This window comes from Bactrocera oleae, chromosome 2 (assembly GCF_042242935.1).
Source record: "Bactrocera oleae isolate idBacOlea1 chromosome 2, idBacOlea1, whole genome shotgun sequence".
Lineage (NCBI taxonomy): Eukaryota > Metazoa > Arthropoda > Insecta > Diptera > Tephritidae > Bactrocera > Bactrocera oleae.
Window position 1 is genome coordinate 41,856,746 of NC_091536.1, and position 27,084 is coordinate 41,883,829.

The following is a 27,084-nucleotide window of genomic DNA, read 5'->3' on the forward strand; positions in this document are numbered from 1 at the left end:
AAAAATTTTATAAATAACCATTTCAAAGGCAAATTTTAAAGGCAAACAATACAGACTTTTACCATTTTTTGAATAAGCATTATTTAAAATCAGTGTCTTTCACAAATAAATGAAATAAATTATGATACTGATACTCACCATTCAATGGATTTTTTATTTTAATATTAAAATAATATCCATCATCTCCTTGCCAAAACATCAGCGGGTATTGTAATGTGTCATATGATCTATGAGTTTCAGATATTTGTTGCAGTTGCCCAGTATCGCGACGTGTAAGCACAATATCCCTTTTTTCCAATTGTTCACCAACAATCAGGATGGCAACTTCGTCTACTGTTGGAGCATTAAATATCCTTTCGTGTGTTCCAGATGGTCGTTTATCTGCTTTGATGACAACTTTATAGTCATCACTTAGCATGCGCTCTAAAGCACTCTTAAACAACCTGACCAACGCATGATGTTCATGAAGCAGACGCTGCAAGTCTTGAAGAATTGCTCGCTTCATTCCTGCATTGATCTCTAGGCTTCGATCAAGTTGTTCTTCCATGTTGCCCATGAAATATATTTGTAAAAATTTATTATTTGTATCTTCGAAAGGTAGTAATGATCCAATTCGATGATGAATCTGTCCTTGTATCTACAAAATAAAAACCAGACAGTATTAACTGGGTTATAAATACTTTTTTCTATGGGAGAGTGAGTTCAGAATTTGCAAATATACTACATAGGTACCAATAGATAAAGTAAGTTATTCTTTAACTACATTCTATATAAGTACAAAAATAAATACCTTAAATGTCGGATTAAATCCTCGTTCTTCGATAATATCTGCCCCAAATGACGTCATCTGGAAACAACCATTGTATTTTTGAGTATTTGCAAGAAAGTGGCGTGATTCTTGTGTTTCGCCACAAAGCAATGAATACAATGGCTCAGGTGGCGGAGTCAAGAATGGCAATTTCACTTTACCATTAAGGCAGCATAATCCAGGCGTTTCTCCGGAAAACTTTAATGCACCACAATACTCGCAAACTACGTCCACGTCCATGGAGCCAAATATCGCGGCGCTGTTCACGTGCAATTTCTTGTTCTTCTTCAGTCCGTTCATTTTCAGTATTTCGTATTCTTCTTGCATCACGGCTTTGTCGGGAAAGATTCGATCGTCTTGGTCGCGGCATTATTAATTAAAATTCACTTCAATATTAATATTATTATTATTTTTTCTTTTTTGAAGTAATAAAATATTCAAATGATTCTAATATGAATTTTGAACACATGATTATGATTTGAAATATAATTTTTTTTTAACATAAAAAAATAAAAAGTATTCTATGTCCTTCTCCTGGCTCTAAACTACCTCCCTGCCAATTTTCAGCTAAATCGGTTCAGCCGTTCTTGAGTTATAAGTGGAGTAACTAACACGACTTTCTTTTATATATAATTGTCAAATATCCTTCCGCTTTTTTGCTCTTCATTCAATTCTTTATAAAAAGTGTAACAGTGATCGGATTTAGTTAAAATATGCGCCGTTTTGTTCGATGATCTGTTTCCATCTAGACGGCAACTTCATAATACCTTCCTCGTAGAAGCCCCCCTCCTTATTTGCGAAGAATTCGGACAGCCACTTTTCACAAGCCTCTTTTGAGTTCAACTTCACACCACCAAGGGCATTCGCCATGGACAGGAACAGGTGGTAATCACTTGGCGCTACGTCGGGGCTATATGGTGGATGCGATAAAACCTCCCATCCGAGCTCCCGTGGCTAGATCGGATGACTATAGCATATAGCTGCCATATTAACTGAACGATCGGAGTAAAGTGCTTGCATGGAACATTTTTTTAGTTGACGAGGTATCTTCAAAAAATTAGGCACGAGTTATTGCATAAGGCAACAAATTATTCTCCACAGAAATTGGTCAGATCAGATCACTATATCATATAGCTGCCATACAAATTGAACGTTCGGAATCAAGTTCTTGTAAGGGGCCTTTGTTTTTGTGAAGGGTATTATAGCTTCGGCGCAACCGAAGTTAACGTTTTTTCTTGTTTGCTTTCATATTTCTTTACATGTAGACATGATATGGAAATGCCGACGGCAAAACATAATTCTGTACGTTTATGACTCCATAATGGTGTCAAGTACATGAATTATTTTAAGAAATATATCAAAATACTTTATTAGTAATAATTTAAAAGTATATTGATATTTCTAATAATAAAATAAAAATGAATTAACATAAAATAATTTAAAAAATAATAAATAATAGTTCAATAAAAGGGAATATATTTCAAATGACATATCAATATGGTAAAAAGTACCAGTTTGGCATAGATATTATATTCTCTTCAATATTCGCCAGTTGATTATGTTGAGAGAGCGAATGTGTACAGATTCACCGCTGTTATAAAAGCGAGAAATGTTAACCTCGAACCTGCACTTTCTCGTTCTTCTAAGTTCTCTGGATTGACTACGATCAAGTTCTCAGCTGTTCGCATTGGTTTATTGGAAGGGGTCATATCAAGCGCAGTAGGCGTTGCAGCGTTGACCGATTGTGTGCCGGGCGTTATCACGCGTTGCTTGGGTGATCGGGCAGTTTTGCTGCTCCGTGTAAATGGACTAATTCCAGTCATTTCCATTTTTTCCTTGGTGTCGACTATGGTATTTGCTGTTTTCGCTTTAGTTGACATTTTTGTAGGTACATAAACAGAAATCCTCTAGCGCTGGTGTTGAGCAGAGATTCCTTAGGATCAGGCCTCAGGAATTTCTCTCAATGTGGATTCTGGGTTTCAAGAGGGTGTGAAAATAATTAAATAAGGGAGACGGCAATATGAGCAGCTGAGAGAGCGTTCTTTGCGTATTCCCTTTTGTGCGGGCCTTTGCCCGAAATAAATAATTTATTTAAAATAGAAATTAAATTTTTTTAGCACTCACCGCTTGTACGTCTTTTCTGTCGATTGGATTTAGTACCGGTTTGCTAGTTGCGTTTGCACTCTGCTTTTACTTTTGTAAGCTTTGTTTTATGTTCCATAGGTTGGGACACTCACAAAACACGTCCGTACTTGTGCACTTAATACGATAGGTTGGCAACACTTCAAGCTGTAAAGTTGTACTTTTTTTGCTCTGAACTATTGTGTCTAATTTTGCAAAATTTTCTAAACTTTAATTAATTTTTTAGTGATTTAGTTTAATATTTAGTGATTTTAACTCGGAGCTGCAAGATAAGTATTAAATGTTCTTCAGTTTTGTGCAGCATTAAAAAGTTTAAACTTTCTAATTTTTGGTGCCGAGTCAGCTTTTCGTTTCATTTTGTTTTATTTCATTCTATTGTCTTTCTTTATTTATCTTCATTTATGTCTTTATTCACAGCTGTGTTGCGTTTAGCTTTTTATTTGTTACAGTGCTTCTAAAACTGCTCGCTATATTGCTTTTTCAAACTGTCAAACTGGTTTTAAACTTTGATAAAAAAAAAATATAAAAAAAATTGCTATTATTTTTGCGTTTATTCTTAATTGAATTTATTATTATTAATATTTTGTTAACACACTAATTTATTATATATCTATTAAATTTTGTTCTACTTACTCTTTTATTTGATCTTTATTCTTGTTATTTATTATGACTTGTAACTTCCCCAATTGTAACATTAAAGGCGAGTCAGATCGCTACGTTTTATGCTGGCTTTGTGATGGCTTGCCCATATTAAATGCGCTGGACTGACTGGTAGAATCTTATTGAAATCGATCTATTTAAAGTTTATAGGGAGACACGCAATGGCTTTAACGAGATCGGTCGTGATCTTGTAACCCTCACTGAAAAATTTAAGCACTATGAAAAATTGTTCAAATCTTTTAAGTGCCTGAATGATTCTCACGAATCCTCTAAACCTGCTCCTAAGCGTAAACGTCCTTCCGATGAAGTAACACTTAGTTCTTCTGTACAGAAAAGAACGTCTCCTCCCAATGACCTAATAAATCTCTCTTCTCCTTGCCCTCAAGGTGATAAGCCGTCAACTTCCAAAGAGCTCAATTCCCCGAAAGCTCTATCTAATAGTAATAAGTGTCTCACAATTCCAGAGGCTCCCCCTAATAACATAGTAGCATCAGTTAATAATTTGATAGTTATTCCACCTAAAAAGTCTATATTTATTTCGAGACTTGCCAAAGATACCTTGGTGAAGGACATTAAATCTTACATTTCGTCACGTTTAAAAATCGATGATATCAATATCCGTAAATTTAACTTCAATTATGATAGAAGTATATCATCGTTTAAAATAGACGTATCTCTTGAAACATTCAAAAAGATCTTAGATAGTTCATTCTGGCCACCTGGGGCTTTTGTACGCGAATTTAAACCTAAACTTAGAAGTCAAACTGAGGAAAACATTGTGAAATTACCAAAAGCAACCACCGATATAAAAAACTGATTGGTAGAAATTCGCTAAGCATTTATTATCAAAATGTTAGAGGTCTTAATACAAAATTAACCGACTTGAATTTGAACAGTTCCAATTTTAATTTCCATATTATTGGATTTACAGAAACTTGGTTAAAACCTCACATTTTTGATAATGAGATTTTAAACAGCGAATTTCAAATTTTTAGATGTGATCGACTGAACAGAATCGGTGGAGGTGTTCTATTTGCCGTGCATTCTTCTATCCCATCTGAAAATATTCTTGTTCCAGGGACCGACTCATTTGAATTTAAATGTATTAGAGTATACGTTAATAGTTGCTTTATTTATTTAACCCTATCTTTAATACCACCCCATTCGTACTTATATGTATACATGCAGCATGCTTCTTTAATAAATAGTGCTACCTCGATGGCAAATAATGCAGATTCAATAATTGTATTAGGTGATTTCAATTTACCGTGTGCTTCGTGGAAACCTTTCGATGACTATATCGTGCCGATTTGCAATCGGTCATGTTTTAATGAGTTTTTCGAAAAAATATCCGAGTTGGGTCTGAACCAAATTAATTTGATTCCGAATAAATTTGGTAAATGCTTAGATTTAGTATACGTTGATACCTTTGCAAAGTGTTCCGTTATTCAGAGTAATCCTCCTGTTCTACCAGAGGATTCCTATCATACTGCTTTGGAAATATCTGTCGAAATCATGAAAAAATTAAATACAGAACTTTCTACAATAACATGGCCTAATTATAATGGTGAGATTGAATTGAGTGTCTCTCATTTTAATAACATTATTATGAAATTATTTGAAAAGTATGTTCCAATAGTAATTGTTAATAAAAGTAAAAGTATAAGTCCGTGGTTTTCGAAAGAGTTATATAAATTGAAAAACAGAAAAACTCGAGCCTTTAAACATTTTAAAAAACCGGTTCACTTGTCGAATATTCTAAATATTCTCTATTGCGTCGACAATATTTTGACCTGAACAAAAAATGTTATATTAGTTACTTAAATAAAGTAAAAAAAAATATTGTAAGTCATCCAAAATCGTTTTATGATTTCGTCAACTCCAAACGCAGGATTTCCAAATCTCCGTCCGCAATGTAATACAAATCTATCATTTTAAGTGACAATGATATTATATCCAATATGTTTGCAGAATTTTTCAAGTTAAACTACTGTAATAATTCTTCCAAAACTTTTTCTTATCAGCAAGTGCTGTGTTCGAATACTTAAATTAACGCTCCAATTATTTCTGAAGAAGACGTCCTATTTAATTTAAATAAGTTAAAACCATCTTTTAGTTATGGCCCAGACATGATACCCTCATGCTTCCTAAAAAATAGTGCCAAATATATTTACCTGCCTTTGACAAGGATATTTAATTCCTCTCTTAAACACGGTATATTTCCTGCAATATGGAAACAGTCATTTATAATCCCTTTGCATAAAAGTGGATCCAACATTGAAAACTATAGAGGTATCGCAAAACAATCAGTTATACCTAAACTTTTTGTAGCTATCATCACTGACCATATAACCTTTTCGATTTCTCCGTTAATTTCCTCATCTCAGCATGGATTTCGTAAAGGGAATTCGACTATAACAAACTTTTTTGAATTTGTAAAGCATGTATCATTGGGTTTTAGGGAACATAAGCATACGGATGTTATATACACAGACTTTAGCAAAGCTTTCGATAAAGTAAATATCTCGATTCTCATACATAAACTTGATCTGCTGGGATTTCAGCCAAGATTCCTTCAATGGGTATCTTCCTATCTTTATAATAGAACACAACGAGTGATATTTGAGGATACACCTTCAGATACAATTAATGTTTCTTCAGGTGTTCCGCAAGGTAGTCATCTTGGCCCGATTCTGTTCTTGTTGTTTATTAACGATATCTCTTCAGTAATAGAATTCTCAAAAATATTATTATACGCTGACGACGTAAAGCTTTTTAAATCATACACTTCAACTGAGGAAAGGTGTCTGTTGCAAATAGACTTAAACAATTTGGTTGCATGGTGTTATAGAAATGATTTGCCATTGAATCTCTATAAATGTAAGACGATGTGCTTTTCCCGTAGATCTGTGCACCCCTCTTCTTATGTAATAAAACACCATATTCTAGAGCAAGTTTTTAACTATGTTGATTTGGGAGTTAATATTGACCCTAAGCTTAATTTCAGTCTTCATATTGATACCATGGTCTTGAAAGCAAAAGCTGTCCTCAGTTTTGTTAAACGTTGGTCTAAAGAATTTAGAGATCCGTATATTACTAAAACACTTTATACAACTTTGGTTAGACCTATATTGGAATATGGCTCTGTGGTATGGAACCCTAACTACCAAATCCATTCTGACAAGTTAGATTCGGTTCAAAAACAATTTTTACTTTTCGCCTTAGCGCATTTCCGATGGGATGCTAGGGTAAGTCTACCTCCATACACTAGTCGTTTAAAACTTATTAATCTACCTACACTTTCTAGTCGTAGGGAAATGCTTGGCATAATATTCTTAGTGAAACTTTTGAATGGAACTGTTTGCAGTTCTTTTCTCCTGTCTGAAATTAAATTTAATATCCCGGTTCGCCTTTCGAGGCAGTTTAGACCTTTACTGCTAAAATCCTTTAGATCAAATTTTGAACTAAACGAGCCATTCCGCCGTATATGTCATGATTTTAATTCTCATTCCAGCACATTTGACTTATCTGACACACTTTTTAAAATTAAAAAGACTTTATTGTTTTCTCTTAATAAATGAAAATGTAACAATTTATTATATTGCAACTTTAGATCTTAGCTGTTGAAATTTTTGTTTCTGTAGCTGAGCAGTTTTAGATCTCAACACTTAAAAAACTCTCTTGCCTTTTCTGACTCCCTCGCGTCGGTTGGGCGGGAGGAGGGTAATCGTTGGGTTTATTATTATTATATGTCCGTATTAATGAACGAACTTGTATTTGTACATATGTATTTAGGTTCTTGTGCAATTGAGAGCTCGTTGAAGAGATCAATGCTATTTGTTCATAAGTATTCACAAATTGTTTGTGCGTATGTATCCATCATAGGTGCAATTGTCAGTCATGACTGTAAATCTATCACAAGTGAAAAATTTTTTGGCGTATTAGATAATATAATTTTTATTTCTTTAACAAATTTTAAACTTTTAATCAAAATTATTTATAATAATACTTAGATACATAAATATAAAAACGATTGCAATAAAAATATATAGTTAAATAATAAAATATGAAAAGAAATTTTCACTTGATGCCATCTTCTCCTCTCAATAGCTCTGTTCACGTCTTTCGCCAATCAGTGGATATTTCTGAATGTAAAAATGCAAATGGAAATTAACTAAATATATAGTTTTATTGGAATCTCATTTAACTTACGTATGTATGTATAATATATCATATTTGAAAACTCATCTCTTTCATAAAGTTGTATAGTTTTAACACCAAACCCAAAAAAAGGGTTCAACACTTTTCGTTTGTGGCAAGAAGAACAGTGAAAATGGTTTTGCGCAGTTGTTGAGTAAAGGATTCAGAAATTTCATTCTTACACATGTAAGCAATATGATTCGAAGATGTCTTTGTTTAACAATAACAGTGAGGGTCAGTTGACAAGTAAACTGTCCGTCAGTACTGACAGAAAAAATGTGAGAGTATTGGTGGACACATGAGCAGTTTCTTGTAGGGATATTTACCGTTGAGGACAACTGTATATGAGTTAATAATAAAAAATAAAATTTTAAATTTAAGGATTTCGTTGTAAATGATGTGCAGGTATTTTCCCGTATGCACTTTATAGTTTTGATTTTGCCTTTACTTCCTTATTATTGCAATCCTGCTAATTGCTTTCTTAAGCATAAGGGGTATTGCTGGAGAAATTTGCATATAAATACTTGATTTTTTTTTGTTTGTTTCCTTATAACTTTGTTTGAAAACACGAAGGTAAGCTAGTGCATAGGCAATAAATAAATACTCTTTTATTTGCATATATATCGGGTTTTCCAATAGGGATTACATGATTTCTTAGTGCCGTTTTGAATATTTTTTTAAATGTCATAATCTGTAGTTTTTTTTCATTGTAGTCAGTAATGTTTATGACTTCATCATGGAAAGATATACTCGTACGCAAGAACAACGTTTGCAAATTATTAAATTTTTTTATCAAAATAATTGTTCTCCACTTGTAACTTTTCGTGCGCTTTTGCCATTTTACGGTTGTAACAATCGTCCACGTGTGCTCGCTTTCGCTCGCTATGTTGCTGGAGACCGCAATTTGTCGAATTGGGACTGTCCAATCCACAATGGGCGGATTTTAAGAAAGGATTTGGGCTTCCATATAGAAATGTTTTTACTCAAGAATTGAAGCCATTGGACCAACGAAAATGTCGAGAATTTGCTGATTTTATCTTGGAAATTTTTTTTTTTAAAGAAAATCATCTTTTCCGATGAGGTTCACTTCCGTCTGAGTGGTGGGGTAAACCAACAAAACTGTCGATTCTGGTGCGAAGAAAATTCACAAATTATTCATGAACAAGCATTACACTCACCTAAATTGGCAGTTTGGTTTGGTTTGTGGTCGGGTGGAATCATTGGCCCGTACTTCTTTCGAAATGAAGCTGGTTTCAATGGAGAGTGGTATACATCGATGATAACAAACTTTTTATGGCCGCAACTGGAAGAAGTTGATCTTGACCACATCTCGTTCCAACAAGACGGGGCTACGTGCACTCAACACCTGCAACTACCGAATTATTACGAGAAAAGTTTGGAGATGCAATAATTTCAAGAAATTGTGACATTAAATGGCCTCCAAGAAGTGGTGGTTTAACACCATTTGACTACTTATTGTAGGGTTATTTGAAGTCATTGGTCTTAAGCCATAAACCAGACTCTGTTCAAGCTTTAGTAGTCAATATTGAGTGTGCTTTTCATGACATACGACTTGATTTAGTAGAAAAGTACTCGAAAATCGGGTTAATCGAATTCGTTTCTGAAAAAGAAGTCGTGAAGGCCATTTAATGATGTTATATTCAGAACTTAATTGTTTCGATTGTACTTCACATTAAATAAAAAAAACATTTGAAAGCCCTGTATATACTTGTATATAATATAAAGTAGACAAATATTAACAATAATACTTTTAAATAAAACAACAAATGCTCCGTTGCATGTCTTTGTTTATTTAAGGTCAGCTTAAGATTAAATTAAGTGTAACGAAGAAATCTTAACTGTACTGGGTTATTGAACTTTGTTGTTTACATACTAACTCGTATGTTAAAATATTACTTATGTGCTATGTTGGTATGTATTATATTTGCCGTGGCTAAGTACTGATTGAAAGTTGAGTGGATGCGCAATATCGAATATCGAAGATGAAATCCACTTAAGTGGACCTCCACGTTTGGTCTTTTGTATAAGTGTATTATAGTGACGCCGTAAAGACGTCACTTCCCTTTCCTTATTTCAAGGTAAAAAAAATACTTTTTTTTGCGAGTTTTTTTCTTAAATATATAGGATAATTTTTTAATTCAGGAATATTGAAGCACAAGCCAGTAACAATGCCCAGAACGTCTTGAAAATAAACAATTTGCGGTGTTCACCATAACTCGGCTGGAAATTATCCGAAAAAAACCCAAGAAAAATTAGTTAAATTATGATCAAATCTTCCCCCCCAACCTTCTCTGATAATTTTTTTTTCATTTAAAAATTTTTGGCGGCTAGTTAAAGTGTAAACTGTTTCCACTAAAAAACTCGCCATTTTGGGGGTGGAAAACACCCTTAAAGTAAAAAAAAATTTTTTTTACTAAAATAGGGGGGGCGGTCTTTTATATGTGTATAAAGTTTGAAATGATCGGTCAAGTAGTTTGGAAATGACAGTGAACACGGACTTTGAAAAAGTAGTTTTGAGAAAAACGCGTCTAAAGTTTATGAACTATTGGTTGGAGCGTTAAAGGCCAGGAGATTAATAAGACAATAACTTTAAGAATATTTCTTCTATCGACCTAAAATTTTAAGGACACATTCTTGAAATGTTAAACAATAAGAAAAGAAAAAAAATAGATTTTTCGAAAGTAAACATACATAGAATTGATTAATCGAATCTTTTCATTTATTATCTTGTGTAGTATTTCAATATCTGCTACACCGTTCTTTACCGCATTGAGTTGTATCTCGATGTTCTCTGACTCAAGCCATCGTCATAAATGCGTTCCTACATTCTATCCAGTCTTTTGTTTTGATTTATTCAAGAGTGGAAAATTTTGAATAAATATCAATGCAGCTGATGTAGTTTTTAGCCTCAGCTGAATAGTTATCTACCACAAATTTTTCGCGGCAATATTCAGGGTTAGGTATCATTTTAAAAGGAATTTTTGCACACATTGCACTAATTTTATGTTTTGAATTAAGAGTTAGCTATTTGGAAACTAGTGTTTTTTTTTTTGAATAAGTTTGACATCTTTCGGATACCTGGACGTAAAAGTTTTTCATGTGATTAAAGTATGATTTCTTTAAATTCGTCATATGAATTAATGTTATTTAATAGGATGAAGCTACGAGTTACTTCAGTGTGGTATTAATAATTTCCTTATATAGTGCATGAATAATCTCAAAATCTCAATATCTGCATTATTCATGATATACAGATGATATTTTTATAAATAAAATAATCATGTAAAAATTGTTTAGTCTTTTTATTTGTCATTTCATCGTAATGGATTATGGTAATTGAATTACCAAAAGTAATTGACTTACCTACTTTATATTGATGTGATTTAATGAATATTATTTGTTGATTTTTTAATAAACTTATTAGTTTTTCTGTTAAATGAATAAAATCATTACTGTCCTCTTCTGCACTCTGTTGGGTAGCTGAACTATAATGATTCTCGTCAATTTTGATTCTTGACAATGCGTAGGCATTTGAATTTTCTTTACCTTTAATATAGACGATTTAAAATTGAAATTCGTTTAATTTAGATCTCCACCTTTGTAATTCAGCATTTGATTCCTTCAAAGTATGCAACCACCTAAGGGGTTGATGTTCACTAGCTTTTTGGAAATGTCGTCCAAGTAAATAATGGCGGACGTTTTACAGGGTCCGCCAACGGATTAGTATTGATTTCAAAAAAACATAACTCGATCATTTTTGCAGATATATTTTTATTATTTTTTTTTTTCTGATGCTCGTAGCCACACTGCCCAACATGGCCCGAGGGATTCGTCGGATTTCTTCACTGATGGCCTCCTTCAACTCGTGCAGGGTCCTCGGCTTTTCTCTGTAGACTCTCTCTTTTAGGTATCCCCACAAAAAAAAGTCGCAAGGGGACAGATCTGGGGACCGGGGGGCCAGGAGACATCACCGCGTCGAGAGATGAGGCGACCAGGAAATTTATTGGCGGAGGAAGGTCATTGTGGCATTTGACGTATGGCAAGTCGCTCCATCCTGCTGAAACCAAACATTTCTCAATGGGATACGTTTTCGTCGGAGTTGAGGGATAAAAAACTCATTCAACATGGTGAGATAACGATCGGAGTTCACTGTGACTGTCACACCGTTTTCTTCAAAGAAATAAGGTCCAATGACTGTATTCTTCCCGACGGCACACCACACTGTAACACGAGGACTGTGCAGAGGCTTTTCATGAAGTTCTCTTGGATTTTCTGCCCCCCAGTATCTGAAATTTTGTCTGTTAACGAATCCATTCAGGTGGAAATGCGCTTCATCACTCGTGAAAAGAGTGATGTTGTCGTTGTCGTTGAACACCGATTGCATTTGCTCACAAAACAACTTACGCTGGTCGTAGTCCCCTTCTAACAATTGCTGGGTTATCACCAACTTGTATGGATGGAATTTGAGGTCCTCCTTCAAAATTCGACGCACAGTTGTCTGAGACAAATTAAGATTGGACGCACGAAGTCGGACAGAACGGTTGGGGCTCTGGAGGGCAGCGACCCTGACTCTGTCAATATTCTCCGGAGTTCGTGCAGTTCGATTTCCTCCCGTTCTTCTTTTCATAACACTTCCCGTTTCGTTAAAATTGTTCACCCACACCATTATTAAATTCCGATTGGGGATAGTTCCGCGGTGGGGAATGTTGAAATGCCGACGGAAGTCACGCTGAGTCTGGACAATCGATCCGTTAACCAAGAAACGACTTACGGCGAAAACACGTGCTGCATGGTCCTTCGTTGTGAACACAATGAGACCAACCCCACCACTCTGAGGGGCCCAAACGCCGAGTACTACCCATTTGAAAAACATACTAATCCGTTGGCGAACCCTGTAGTAGCCCAAACAATGGCGAGTAGTTCCTTTTCGATCGCATTGTAATTTAATTCGTGTTGGTTTAGTGCTCTGCTAGTAAAGGACATAGGATGACCATTTTGGCAAATACGGCACCGAGCGCTAAATTACTAGCGTCTGTAGTTAATACCAATTTTTTTTTTCGAAATCAGGAAGTTGTATTATTGGTTCACATATTATCAAAGCTTTTATCTTCTCGAATGCCTCTACATAATCATGTTATTTAACATATATTTTTGCTTTCTTTCTTAAACAGTTGGTGTTGCTATGTCAGTGTAATTTGGAATAAATTTACGATAATAACCTGACCTTTACGATAACCTCTGATCTCTTTTACATTTGTTGGAATTCGGTATAAAACTATGGCTTTGATTTTGAGAAGGTTTGGTTTGATTCCATCGAAAGTTACAATGTGACCAAGAAAATTGGCTTCATTTTTTAGGAATTCGAATTTGTCGAATTGTAATTTTAAATTTGCTTCAGACAATTTTTAGAAAACGAGTTGTAATAATGGAAAAAATAATTATGTCTCCTAGATACATTAAACGATGTTTACTAAGCAATGGTCGAAGAATATTATTCATACATCTTGGAAATTTGGAAGGTGCGTTTCTAAGGCCAAATGGCATACGAACGAATTTGTAATGACCGTTTCTTATACAAGGTACGTTCCAAAGTAAACAGTATAAAAATAACAAAGTAAACTCTAATATAAAACTATGGCTTTGATTTTGAGAAGGTTTGGTTTGATTCCATCGAAAGTTACAATGTGACCAAGAAAATTGGCTTCATTTTTTAGGAATTCGAATTTGTCGAATTGTAATTTTAAATTTGCTTCAGACAATTTTTAGAAAACGAGTTGTAATAATGGAAAAAATAATTATGTCTCCTAGATACATTAAACGATGTTTACTAAGCAATGGTCGAAGAATATTATTCATACATCTTGGAAATTTGGAAGGTGCGTTTCTAAGGCCAAATGGCATACGAACGAATTTGTAATGACCGTTTCTTATACAAGGTACGTTCCAAAGTAAACAGTATAAAAATAACAAAGTAAACTCTAGTGGCGCCATCTATATGTCGACTAGTGCGTTAGAATCTGCTATCCTTTATCGACTTCCAGTAAAAATTTCATGATATTTCATTTATTGGAAGTGAAGTTATTGCGTTTTAGGTGTCAGTATGTTTTTGTCATCGGTGTGAAAATGAGCTTCGCACAAAGAGCCAACATTAAATTTTGTTTTAAAATTGTTAAAACTTTTACCGAAACGTATCAATTGATGAAACAAGTTTATGGCGATGATTGCCTATCCCGTAGCAGAGTGCACGAGTAGTTTCAACGTTTTCAAAGTGGTCGTGAGGGCATAAATGAGAAATGAGCCGAAACCCAAAAAATCGCGCCTGGAGAAGTCAAAAGTGCATACAATGCTGATTTGTTTTTATGATTCCAAGGGTATTGTCCACAAAGAATTTGTTCCACCCGGCCAAAACGTTAATGCGGTATTCTACCTTTGAGTTTTGAAGCGTTCGGTGTGCCGTATTCGACGTGTTCGGCGCGAATATCGCGAAGATGGAAGTTGGCGTTTGTTGCACGATAATGCGCCGTCTCATCGATCGACGCTTGTGGCCTATTATTTGACCAAAAATCACATTTTAACAATCAACCACTCCCCGTATTCACCTGACATGGCACCGGGCGACTTCTACGTTTTCGGAAAAATGCATTTGCCGATGAAAGGAAAGCCTTATGCAGACGTGGAGGCCATTCAAAAGGCTTGCTTGCGGCATACTGGCGGCCATGCCGGGCAACGAGCTTAAACACTCGTTCGACATGCTTTTGGACCGTGCAAAAAGCTGTTTTAAAGCAGAAGGAGACTATTTTGAATAAAATTAATTGATTTTGCCGATAAAACCATTTGTTCTGTCTTTTTTTTTAAAGTCCTGTTTACTTTGGAAAACACCTTGTAGAGAATGCAGTTTTAGGAGTCGATTTTGGCTTCTATTTGACTAATTAATCCCTGGTTAAGCATTTCTTGCACTTGATTTTCAACTTCAATTTCGTGCATTGTCACAAGAGGGTATTGTTTTGAATAAATAGGGGGGTTGTGTGTTGTATTTAGCACATGTTTAATTGTGTTTGTGAATGTTAAATGATCTCCTTCTTTATATTGAAGATTCTTGAATTTATTTAATAGTAATTTCAGTTTAAAACATTTCTCTTGATTAAAATGAGAGATAAGAGATCTAATTGGAACAATTCAAAATCAATTTTTTGTTTTTATTAGTATGTGATTTGACTCTCTATCTGATTCTGGTGTATTTTGAAAGTAAAACGCTTGATTTTTGTCTGGACTTGAATTGATCAATGGGTACACTTTGTCAAAAAGGTTAACTGTGCATTTTTTATAATTTACTATTGTTTTTGCAATATTTAGATTATTATGTAAATAAAATTGTTCATTAGTTTTGAATATATTATTACTGAGTAAGATAACCGAATTATTCAACAAAATGGAACCACTTGATGTAAAAACTTCATATTTGATTTTCTGAATCGGGAGACAAAAAGTATTTTTTGCATCATGTTTATTGTAGACCCTGTGTCAATAAAGCATTTGTATGTATGACCTTTGTATGCAATTTATAAATATTGGTGTTGTCCGAGACTAGTAACCGAAACATTTCCGTTGAATTTTTAATTATTTTAATTTGGTGCGGGTGGTACCGCTTTTTATCCACTTTTTTGATTTTTTAAATTTTTATTTGTGTTTTCTCAATTTTGTGGTTTCTCTTATCTTTATAATTTTTTGTCACCACTGCTTATATCACCATGTTTAGAGTGAGACCCATTTTGTGGGGGAGGGCATCATTATATATGTATATGTATTTACATAAAGGAATGATTTTTTTCGCGTCTTACTCTGAAAAATTGGTTGATATACACCTCTAAGAAAGGCTCTATAAGTATGAACTCTAATTTGTAAAGGGAAGGTCCTCCGCCAAATGGTTTTCTATTTTTTTCCTATTATTAGGACCATGAAAGTTCATTCATTTTTTGGTACATAATTTTCATAATTTATATAACACATTCATCAAACAATCACGCGAAATTCCCAAACAACCAAAGAAAAATGTACAAATGCAAGAATTTACATTCATATAATGCTCTTTTAAAACAAATAAATAAATTTTCCCAAAATAATAGTGAGTTGAGGATGATTCATCTTAGAGAGGGGGGAAGTTAAGAATAGCTTTAACATAATTGCAAACAAAATTGTATCTTTGCACTAATCAATTATACAGTCGTATAAACAAATCTTCAAAAGCATCTTAATAATTCTAATGATCGAAATTTATCAGCTGAATGAATTTATAATTGAGAAACCAGTTATTACTTTCACATAGCCGGCTACTCGATTAACGATCGGTTGTTATACTTGCTTGTGTTCTTCATTTTGTATTAATTCTAATGATTACAATTCATCAGCTGAATGCTATTTTAACAATGCACACAACAAAATTTACTGCCTGGACAACAACCCGCAGAGTTGCATTTCAGTTTCAAATCGATTTCAATTCAATTAAGAATTAATGTAGGAAACTAAGATTTTTATTTTGTATGGTAAATCGACCACTTACTGTAAATTGCCACTTTAATCGAGCAAAGGTCGATGAATTAATCAATTAACTATTGTGCGAAAAGGCTATAAGGAATATTGATTTGGAAATAAAATTTTGATTGTATCTGACAATCCCACGAAATAACACGTGTTTCTATTTCAATCCGGGCGTTCGCGGATATATATAAATTACATTTTTTTAAATGTGCTTTTGACGAGGATATTTATTTACACACATATACATTTTTCGGGTCACTGCACTCTATATGTTTTGTTATATGTGTGTTTATTGTTACACTTATAAGTTCATATACATATGCCTGTGTATATTTCTTTTGCCTCTGCACATCCTTGCACTGATCCTTTGGTAGGGGTTGTATTCTCACATATATTTTTAATTTTTTGTCACGCACTGTTCATATACAATACATACGTTTTGTAAGTATGTATGTTTTTTGTAATTCCGAAAGGCACTTCGGTTAGACCCAATTTTCACTAATAATTTTCTACATAAGTTAGTGTATAATTCCAATATTTTCGATTTATTTTCACAAATTAATAAGGGTGATTAGTATTATCCTTTTAAAATATAGACAATTTAACAATGTAAATAAAAGTATGTAGATCTCCAATCGAGTAAGGTAAATGCACACATAATCACAATCCCTTTTAACCATTCACTTATTTGGCAGTTATATTGTCAATAGATAAATATATTTATTTGAAAATTACCCAAATATTCTCACACAACATTATTCTATCAATTTCCCCTAAAGCTTTTTTACTATAAACTAACAAATTCGACTATTTCACGAATGAACAGTACTGTTTACGTTTTGTTTACAATTTACATGCTGTTCTATGCTCATTCTTCCCAACTCAAAAAGACGTAACAAAATGACGGTTGGCATATTCTTGTATCCTTGAGTTGAAGTAATGATCCAATCCTTTTGTTACTTGGTTGTGTCTGGTGTGGTGTTATTTTGTATGTGATGATATCCTGTGTGGTATATACAAGTACAACACACCAGGGCGTGCCAGTTAATATTAAATTTATATGTAGATAATGTTTCTATATTTATAAATATAATATGACGTATCACGTTCTGACCGGGGCTATCTCCTAAACTACGGAACCGATTTTGGTAAAATTTAGCACATTGTGTCCAGGTTGATCCAACATAAATGGTAGGAAAGAGAGAGTGGTAGAATTTAAATCTCAAATTTTATTAACTAAAAACAATTCATAAAAAAAATATATCTTTAAACATAAGCATGTTTTCATAATTCAAAAAACAATAAATAAATTTTCAGTAAAATGCCAAGTGGAAAATTCATAATTTTTTCCCTTGACAAATATTTGTATGAATCATTTTCTAAATTAAACCTCAAGTACAATTTCTTGGATTCTTATACTGGCAATTACGTTTTCGCCTTTATTCATTAATAATATTTTCACTGTATTAAATACATAGTTTATTTTACATGTGAAAATATTTAATGTATATCATAGCCATAGCCAATATACTATCTTTAATATAAAAATTAATCACTGAATGTATTGCGAAAGCTGAAATCTCGAGAACAGCTGAACCGCTTTCGCTAATTCTATTTTTAGAATATTGCTTGAAGTACGAGGATGGTTCTTATGCAGAGAAAAGTTTAAAAACTTGTCTGTAAAAGTCCCAAATCAACACTTTTCTATACTCCCATGCAAACGATTCGTAATCTTATAAATACATGTATATATGTACATAGGTATGTACGAGTATATATGTCGTGGTAGTTACAATATTTGTAACTCGAGAACGGTTTAACGGATTTGGCTGAAAATTGATGGGGAGATAGCTTAGAACCAGGGGACGGACATAGAATACTTTTTATCCTTATGTTAAAAGTCAATACAAAAATTATATTTCATATTATAAGCATGTGTTCAAAATTCATGTAAGAATCATTTGAATATTTTAATATTATTTATTATTTCAAAAAAAAAATTTATATAATAATAATAACACCACATAGCTACTGCAAAAGTACAGTAGTTTTTGTATACATATTTATAAGGATTATATTGATTGTTGATGCTGAACATGACGGTTTTTTTTTAGGATCCATCATGTGGAACCAGTAATACATTTTTAATACCACAACAGAAAATTTGCATTGACAGTTGCATCGCCAAAGCATTGCTAGATTATGGGCGAAGGTCATCTACCATGAGAAAGTGGCGGAATAGCTGCAGTGTTGATAATGCATAATGGCTCACAAATATTCTCGAAGCCTTTTAGATTAATATTTAAGCAATCGATGAATGGTGAAGTGTTGAAACATTTCAATTGACCATAAATATGTGCGAACAATTGCAAACTGATCCACCCTCAGAAATAATACGATTGCTAGATATTAGGAATGGTAGAATAGAACTGCAACCGAATACGTAATGCATTATACTGCCAGACAATTTCTGCACTCCTTTTCACGAAAAACATTAATTAACTGAGAGTATGAAAGTAAGAATTAATTGTTTGAATCATAACTGGCTCAGTAATCATGCTAAATTACCGGCCAAAAATGTAGATGTTTACGAAATTGATTTTCAGAAACAACAGTAGTTGCCAGGCTATCAGATTTATTTACAATCATTCACTACTGTTATTGATGAAAATGAAAACTTAAATTATCTAGATATATCCGAAATTACATCACATAATCTTTGGTAGAAAATCAGTTCACCTATTATTATTCAGCGTAATTTCATTCTACTGCAATTATGCAACGGTACTTGTTTGGCAATCAAAAATATTACAGGAAATATTATTGTATTAACCATTTTGACTGAAAAATATAATAGAGAAATAGTCCTCTTGCCACGTTTTCCAATGATACTGTCAGAATGTACGATACGAATAGAGCTGAATTAAATTGAATTTGAAAATGTTTATAACTAAAAACTATATAAGTATATTACTGTCAAAAATTCAGACTGATACACTCTTTCACTATCTCAAATGTTATCAAAAACTTTGAAAATTACTCAATTATTAAATATACAATTAATAATATAAAAAAATCAACATAATATTGGTAAAGTAAAAAGTTCGTTCGATTTTTATCTAAGAGATGGCGTTATTGTCCATAGTATTAGTGTTACGTGTCGCATCATGTCATACTATACGGCGCTGAAAACGTGTTTATTCGCGAAAAGTTTTCCTTTGACAGTGTTTCGATTCATTGACTCAGTACGTTGTGAGCGCTCGTCAAAGATGGACACCAGCAAAGAGAAAATTCGCTATATTTTACAATTTTTCTTCGATCAAGGCGAAAAAGCAGCCAAAGCGACGGAAAAAATTAATTTAGTTTATGGGCCCGATACTGTAAGCGAACGTGTAGCACAAAAGTGGTTTGCTTGGTTCCGTTCCGGTAATTTCGATGTCAAAGATGCACCACGCGTCGGGAGGCCTGTCGTCGAAAATTGCGATAAAATCATGAAAATAGTGGAAACAGACCGTCACGTGAGCACTTATTTAATTGCTGAGGAACTAAAGATAAGCCAGAAAACCGTTTAACCATTTGCATAACCTTGGATTCAAAAAGAAGCTCGTTGTTTGGGTGCCACACGAACTAACGCAAAAAAACATGATGGACCGAATTTCCATCTGCGAATCGCTGCTGAATCGCCACAAAATCGACCCGTTTCTGAAGCGGATTGTGACTGGCGATGAAAAATGGGTCACTTACGACAACATCGAGCGCAAACGATCCTGGACAAACCTCGGGGAAGTGGCCCAGACGGTGGCCAAGATCGGATTGACGGCCAGGAAGGTTTTGCTGTGTTTGGTGGGATTAGCAAGGAATCATATACTACGAGCTGCTCCCCTATGTCTAAACGCTCAATTCGGCCCTCTACTGCCAACAACTGGACCGCTTGAAGGCAGCACTCATCCAGAAGAGGCCATCTTTGATCAATAGAGGCCGAATTGTGTTCCATCAGGACAACGCCAGGTCACACTCGTATTTGGTGACGCGACAGAAGCTCCAGGAGCTCGGATGGGAGCACCCACCTTATAGTCCGGACCTGGCACCAAGTGATTACCATCTTTTCCTGTCCATGGCAAACGCGCTAAATGGTGAGAAGTTAGCCTCAAGAGAGGCCTGTGAAAATTGGGAGGCCTTCTACGAGAGGGGTATAATAAAGTTGGCATCTCGTTGGCAACAAGTTTATGAAGAAAACGGCACATATTTGACTTAAATCTGACAAATGCACACAAAGTTATCATCTTTTGAAAAAACAATAAGAAACCGAACGAACTTTTTACTTTACCTAATATATTTTTTGTTTATTTGTGCTTAATAACACTAGAAAGAAAATTGGCATTAATCACTTTCGAATTTGGTATTGCCTTCCAAGCCACCAAAATAGCCATTTTGAGTTCAGCAACATTTTAATACTGCCGTTGGTACACTTTTCGACTGACTTCTTGCCATACGTGCTCAATAACGTTCAGATCCAGGGATTGGGCAGGTGTATTCAGTATACTGAAGAATTCTGGCAAAGGGTAAATGGCATAATTTTGATTCGGTAATCATTATAACAGTATTTATATATATATTATATATTATATATTCTATTTTAAGATTATTTTCACAGACGAAAACAAGTTTAACTTGCAGGGATCTGATGGCCGCAGTTTTATATGGCGGCGTAAAAAAGAAGCTTACTTAGCAAATCATACTAGGGCAACTCTTAACCACGGTGGTGGGTCGGCAATGGTTTGGGGGATGTATATCGTCTAAAGGACCAGGCAATCTCCATTTTGTGCAAAGTATTATGGATCGTTTCCAATGCACCATCATTGGCAATGCACGCATCCGGTTAGACGTGTGAGTCACTGTATATACCTTAGCCACAGCAACGCGTGCTCCTCTAGTTTATACGAGTATATAAATATCAAAACGAAGTAACCCTGCCTCTTCAATAACATATAATGAATTGCGCTTTTTTAATGGACTTTATCGGTAAAATTGTGGAAAATTTTAGAAAAATTGGGTAGAAATAATATTTTAGTTTAATATAGTAAGTAACTTCGCCTAGCCCTTATATACCGCATCTAATGATTTTTGACCATCTGGGAGACTTTATACCATGTTTTTAGCACTAATATAAATTATTAACATAGTGGTTGGCATTAGTTAAATTGATTAGACATGAAACAAGTAATGGAACTAAGTGATCTATAATATACGTCACTAAGAAACCGAAGATTATTGTAATCCATTCACGGTTTTATCGAATAACGAATATTGAATTAATTTATAAAATTCCTATTTTCGCGGGTAATTTGAATCTGTTTTGGTACGTACCATTTTGTTGACATCCCTTTTGTTACAGTTTCGCCTAACTCAGTTTACAATCATACCACGTAAATAACACAATATTGAATGCCATTAGATTTTTAACCTTACAATGTAACATCAACGAGGATATCTGAATAAACCTTATCATAAATCGACCATCGATACTTTTAACAAGAAAAAACGTTAACTTCGGTTCCGCCGAAGCTATAATACCCACAAGTCACAAGAACAAAGGCCCCTTACAAGAAATTGATTCCGAACGTTCAATTTGTATGGCAGCTATATGATATAGTGATCTGATCTGACCAATTTCTGTGGAGAATAATTTGTTGCCTAAAGCAATAACTCGTGCCTAATTTCGTAAAGATACCTCGTCAAATAAAAAAATGTTCCATGCAAGCACTTTACTCCGATCGTTCAGTTAATATGACAGCTATATGCTATAGTCATCCGATCCATACAATTTCTTCGGAAATTAGATTAATGCTTTAAATAATAATACATGCCAAATTTTGTGAAGATACCTCGTCAAATGAAAGAGTTTTCCATACAAGCACTTCATTCCGATTGTTCAGTTTGTATGGCAGCTATATGCTATAGTAGTCCAATATCGGCCGTTCCGACAAATGAGCAGCTTCTTGGGGAGAAAAAGAAGTGTTAAAAATTTCAGATCGATATCTCAAAAACTGAGGGACTAGTTCGCGTATATACAGACGGACAGACGGGCGGACGGACAGACAGACGGACATGGCTAAATCCACTCAGCTCGTCACGGTGATCATTTATATATATACTTTATATGGTCTCCGACGTTTCCTTCTGGGTGTTACAAACTTCGTGGCAAAATTAATATACCCTGTTTAGGGTATAAAAATGGTCGAAATCAGATCACAACACCAATACCGAATATAAGAAGCTCCAAATCTATGTATATCTTACTTTATTCCGAAATGTGTAAGAAATTTTATTAAAACAAAGTGGATCTCCTATTATAAATATAATGTTGCTTGAATATAAAAATTAATAAATACAAGTTTTGGGATTTTCTTCGCCCTGTATACCTAATACAACAGATATGACAATTTTCGAATTTTCTAGTTAATTGTAGTCCGTATATAACGGTTAATTTGTACGATATCTTAACAAAATTAATTGTATATGTTTTCTTAGATACACTGTAGTTTGGCGCCGAACATGGTGAAAGCCAAAGCCGATTACTGCATACAAACAATATTTGTTATTCTACTGCATTAGTCTTGCGAACACCTAAAAACCGACATTGACTTCTACATACTGTGAGAGTATGAATATTTGAGTGCATCTGAATTGAATAGGCAAGGCGGGATAGTATGTAAAGAATAAGTTAAACATCAACATATGTATATTCAAAAAGGTAAATAATGACAAACTTCGGGTGTAATCGAGAATTTCGTACTCTCGCAATTTCCAAAAATAAAATTGTGAATGGATTACAATCATTTTTGACATCGGATTAACTTTTAATAAAGGTCATATACTCTTACTGGATCTAACTGAAACAAATCATATTAGTGCTGTGGGAATGTATAACAGTCATGAAACTAATCGAAATATTCTCGTTTAATTTTATTAAGCTATCTTATATTGAGATATAATGGGTTTTCCAATAGGGACAATACGATTCTAACTTTCGTTTTGAATATTTTTAATATGTCATGATTTGTAATTTTTTTTCACTGTATTCAGTAATGTTTACAATATCAAGATATACACGTACGCAAGAACAACGTTTACAAATTATTCAATTTTATTATCAAAATAATTGTTCTCCACTTGTAACTTTTCGTGCACTTTTGCCATTTTACGGTCGTAATAATCGTCCACGTGTGATCGCTATTCGTCGAATTGTTGAAAATTTCGAGCGTACATTTTCTTTGCATAATGTTCAAGTGTCAACAAGAGAAAGAACCGCTCGAAGTAATGAAAATATTGCTGCCGTTCAGGCAAGTGTTGCTGAAGACCGCAATTTATCCAATTGGGATGTCTCAAACCACAATGGACGGATTTTGAGAAAGGATTTGGGCTTACATACGTATAAAATTGTTTTCACTCAAGAATTGAAGCCGTTGGACCACCGTAAGCGTCAAGAATTTGCTGATTTTGTCTTTGAAATTTTTTTTAAAGAAAATTAGGTTTTGATTGGTGCGGTAAACAAACAAAACTGTTGATTATGATGCGAGGAAAATCCACAAATTATTCATGAACAAACATTACTTTCACCTAAATTGACAGTTTGGTTTGGCTTGTGGTCTGGTGGAATCATCGGTCCATACTTCTTTCGAAATGAAGCTGGTACCAATGGAGAGCGGTATAGATCGATGATAACCAACCTTTTATGGGCGCAATTGGAAGACATTGATCTTGATAACATCTCGTTCAAACAAGATGGGGCTACGCTCCACACAGCACGTGCAAAAACCGAGTTATTGCGAGAAAAGTTTGGAGATTCGATAATTTCAAGAAATTGTGACATTAAATGACTTTCAAGGAGTTGTGGCTTAACACCATTCGACTACTTCTTGTGGGGTTATTTGTAGTCACTGGTCTTTAGAAATAAACATTTTAAAAAAAAAAAACACAGAAATTTTTCTTTCAAATGTTGGCCGCGGCCACGTTTCTATGGTCAATCCCTAGAGTATAATTTTCGATGACTCGTTCGAGTATTTCGACTGGTGCGAATGACACGCGTGATGTTTTGCTCCAAGGCCTGAATCGAAGAGGGATTGTTTGCATAGACTTTAGACTTTACATATCCCTACTGAAAAAAGTCAAAGGAAAAAAAAATGTTGTAATCGAGCCTCCAAATCATCAGTTGCTGTTAGGCGACATATGTTAAAGTCACCAAGGACTACTGGCGGTCCATTATACTGTTCAGTTATCTGATGGATATTATTTTCCACTTGGTTTCTAAATTCCGGGAGTCTATAGCGGGGGTTCCTGTTCACAAGTGATATGGAAACTGTTGAATTGTTTACGTTTAACAGTTGGTAAACGTTTGTGGAACCTGTGTCATTCCTTGAAAATGATGCTTTTGATAGACCTATGAGAGGATGATCTTGTTTCTCCATCAAGGTGTGCAATAACACTGTAGCCTTCTATTGAGTATTCTTCTTGAGGTAAGGCCCAGGTCTCGGCAAAGCACAGAATATCAGCAGAACAAATCAGTTTGTCTGATCTGATATCTTCAATATGCTTGTTTAGGCTCCTTACATTTTGATAATAAATGTCTAGGCGTTGTTCCGATTTTTCAGTTAAAAATCTGTAGTATGTCGTCAATGCTCCTTCTGTCTTCAACCTATTAAGTTGAGTTTTAGTTGGATCCTGCGGTCCCAGTGGGTTAGGGAGAGAAAATGTCCTGATTATATATAATCCATTGGCACTTGTGGCTCTGCTACATCCTACATATAAAGCTAATCTGCTCACTCTACCCTCTAGATGAACAGCAACTTGTGTGGATGCTCCACCTTGACTTTTATGTATCGTGATGGCTTCAGCTGGAATGACCGGAAACTTCCTGCGTTCAATGGTTGTTTGCTCATTTATCTTGTATTGGAATGATCGGACCACGCTCATGATTGTGATTGGTGTCCAATCTGCATTGCGACTGTAAGGTTGCTTGGAACGTGCAAAGCTTCCAACTCTTAATTCTGCGAATTTTATCCATAGTCGCACTACCGAACTTTCAGATCTAACTCATCGGTCATCGTGTTCGCCAGTTTAGTTACATTAAAATCATTTACTCCAGCATTTGAATAAAATACATAGATGAGTGGCTTCGTTCGGTATCTCATTAGAGGTATTTTTCCTGCTTTTGATTAATTGAATGTAAGGGTGTGTCATATTTCCTTTTGACATGTTATTTAAAGCGATGGCAAATGCTTGATCTTCACGCTGGCGCATTATTTCAGTGACCTCAAAGTACCGTAATTGATCCCAAAGCGGTGTTCCTGTAATTGTACTGCAATGATCATTCCTTTTCGGCGCAAATATCCATCGATCTCCTACTGGCGGCAGCTGCTTTAAGTCACCAAACACGATAATTGGTATGCCTCCAAAGTAAGCGATGCTCCTGAAAATTTGCTTTAGCCTGCAATCTAAATATGCAAACATCTTTGCTCCAACCATTGAAATTTCGTCAATTATAATATGCCTAATATCTATGAGATTGGCATGAATTGTGTTTAATGTGTCACTATTTAGTGAAGGAAGATCGCCGGAAGACTGGTTGACGGGGAGTGAAAAAAACGAAATGAAGGGTTAGGCCTCCAATTCCAAATGATGCTTTGCCAGTGGGTGCGCAGAGTAACACCTTGGCTGTTTCGGGGTTGGTTCCTGGTGCACTATTAGCTCGCAATGTCAACGACTGATATATAGTTGTTATAAGCCGACTCTTGCCCACTCCAGCACCGCCTGTGACATATTCGAAGAAGATTTCCCTTTTACTGACATTGTGCATTACATGAACAAAGCATTCGCTCTATTTGCTGTTAAGTGACTGAACCATTGCCAGTAAATCGTCTTCTAATATTAGAGGTGGGAGTTTAATTAATCGAACCGCCTCTTTCTCTTCCTCTGTATTGTTGTGCTCTTGAAAAACATTTATGTCTCCTGTTTGCTCTGGAATAGCTAGAGCTCTGAATTCGGGATCTAAAAGTTGTGAGGCAGCTCTCCACTGTGACATGACGGTTTTCCAAAATCCGTTCTAGTTCGTTCGATGAAAATTTGTCATATTTGAGCTTATTCAGCTCAATTTGCTCCTTGTGTGCATTGCAAATTCTCTCGACGTCATTATTTAATAAGTCTGTTTCCTCATTTCTCCATGGGTAAAACATCATGGCGGTTTCTCTGAAGAAATCGGCTCTTGAACTTTCAACGCGAAAACGTTTCCAACGCAGAATAAGGGCATGGTTTCTTTTTTCTTAGAAATCCTGATCCATCCTTTAATGCCATTGGAAGTGCAGCTGTCGTGTCGCGTTCTGCTTATTTATCAAAATCTGAACCATGCTGCAAAATATTCTAAACATAGTTCTTCCAATTGATCGGGCCTTTGAGAGTAGTGCTCCAGCACACTCGGCACATATATGTCCGTAGAGTCCTCCTGTAAAGCATTCAATTCAAGTCGGGGCTTTATCATCCTTACTCGGTTGTTTGGATGTGATGTATTTATAAATATTTCCCCATTACTGGCTTCTGATAGATGCAGTCCCAAAATATTATAAGCTGCTTCTTGAGCCGATATTTCCGATCCATTTACAAATTTGTTTCCGATGTGCTTTTCTTTTGATTGAGAAATTCCCTGCATATATTTCCTCCATGGC

At 34.8% G+C, this 27,084-nt stretch overlaps 1 protein-coding gene across 4 annotated transcripts in view; it reads left to right on the forward strand.

Moving 5' to 3' along the window:
- TTLL5 (Tubulin tyrosine ligase-like 5) overlaps positions 1 to 27,084 on the forward strand; it is a 208,257-nt gene that overhangs the window by 155,046 nt on the left and 26,127 nt on the right. The window contains exon 1 of one of the 4 annotated variants that reach the window (XM_070113026.1): positions 13,640 to 13,767. The exons of the other annotated variants lie outside the window; for them this stretch is intronic. Within the exon in view, the coding sequence (XP_069969127.1) occupies positions 13,652 to 13,767 (116 nt within the window). The 5' untranslated portion in view covers positions 13,640 to 13,651. Of the gene's footprint in view, positions 1 to 13,639; positions 13,768 to 27,084 lie in introns of those variants that run through there. 4 annotated transcript variants of the gene reach the window in all.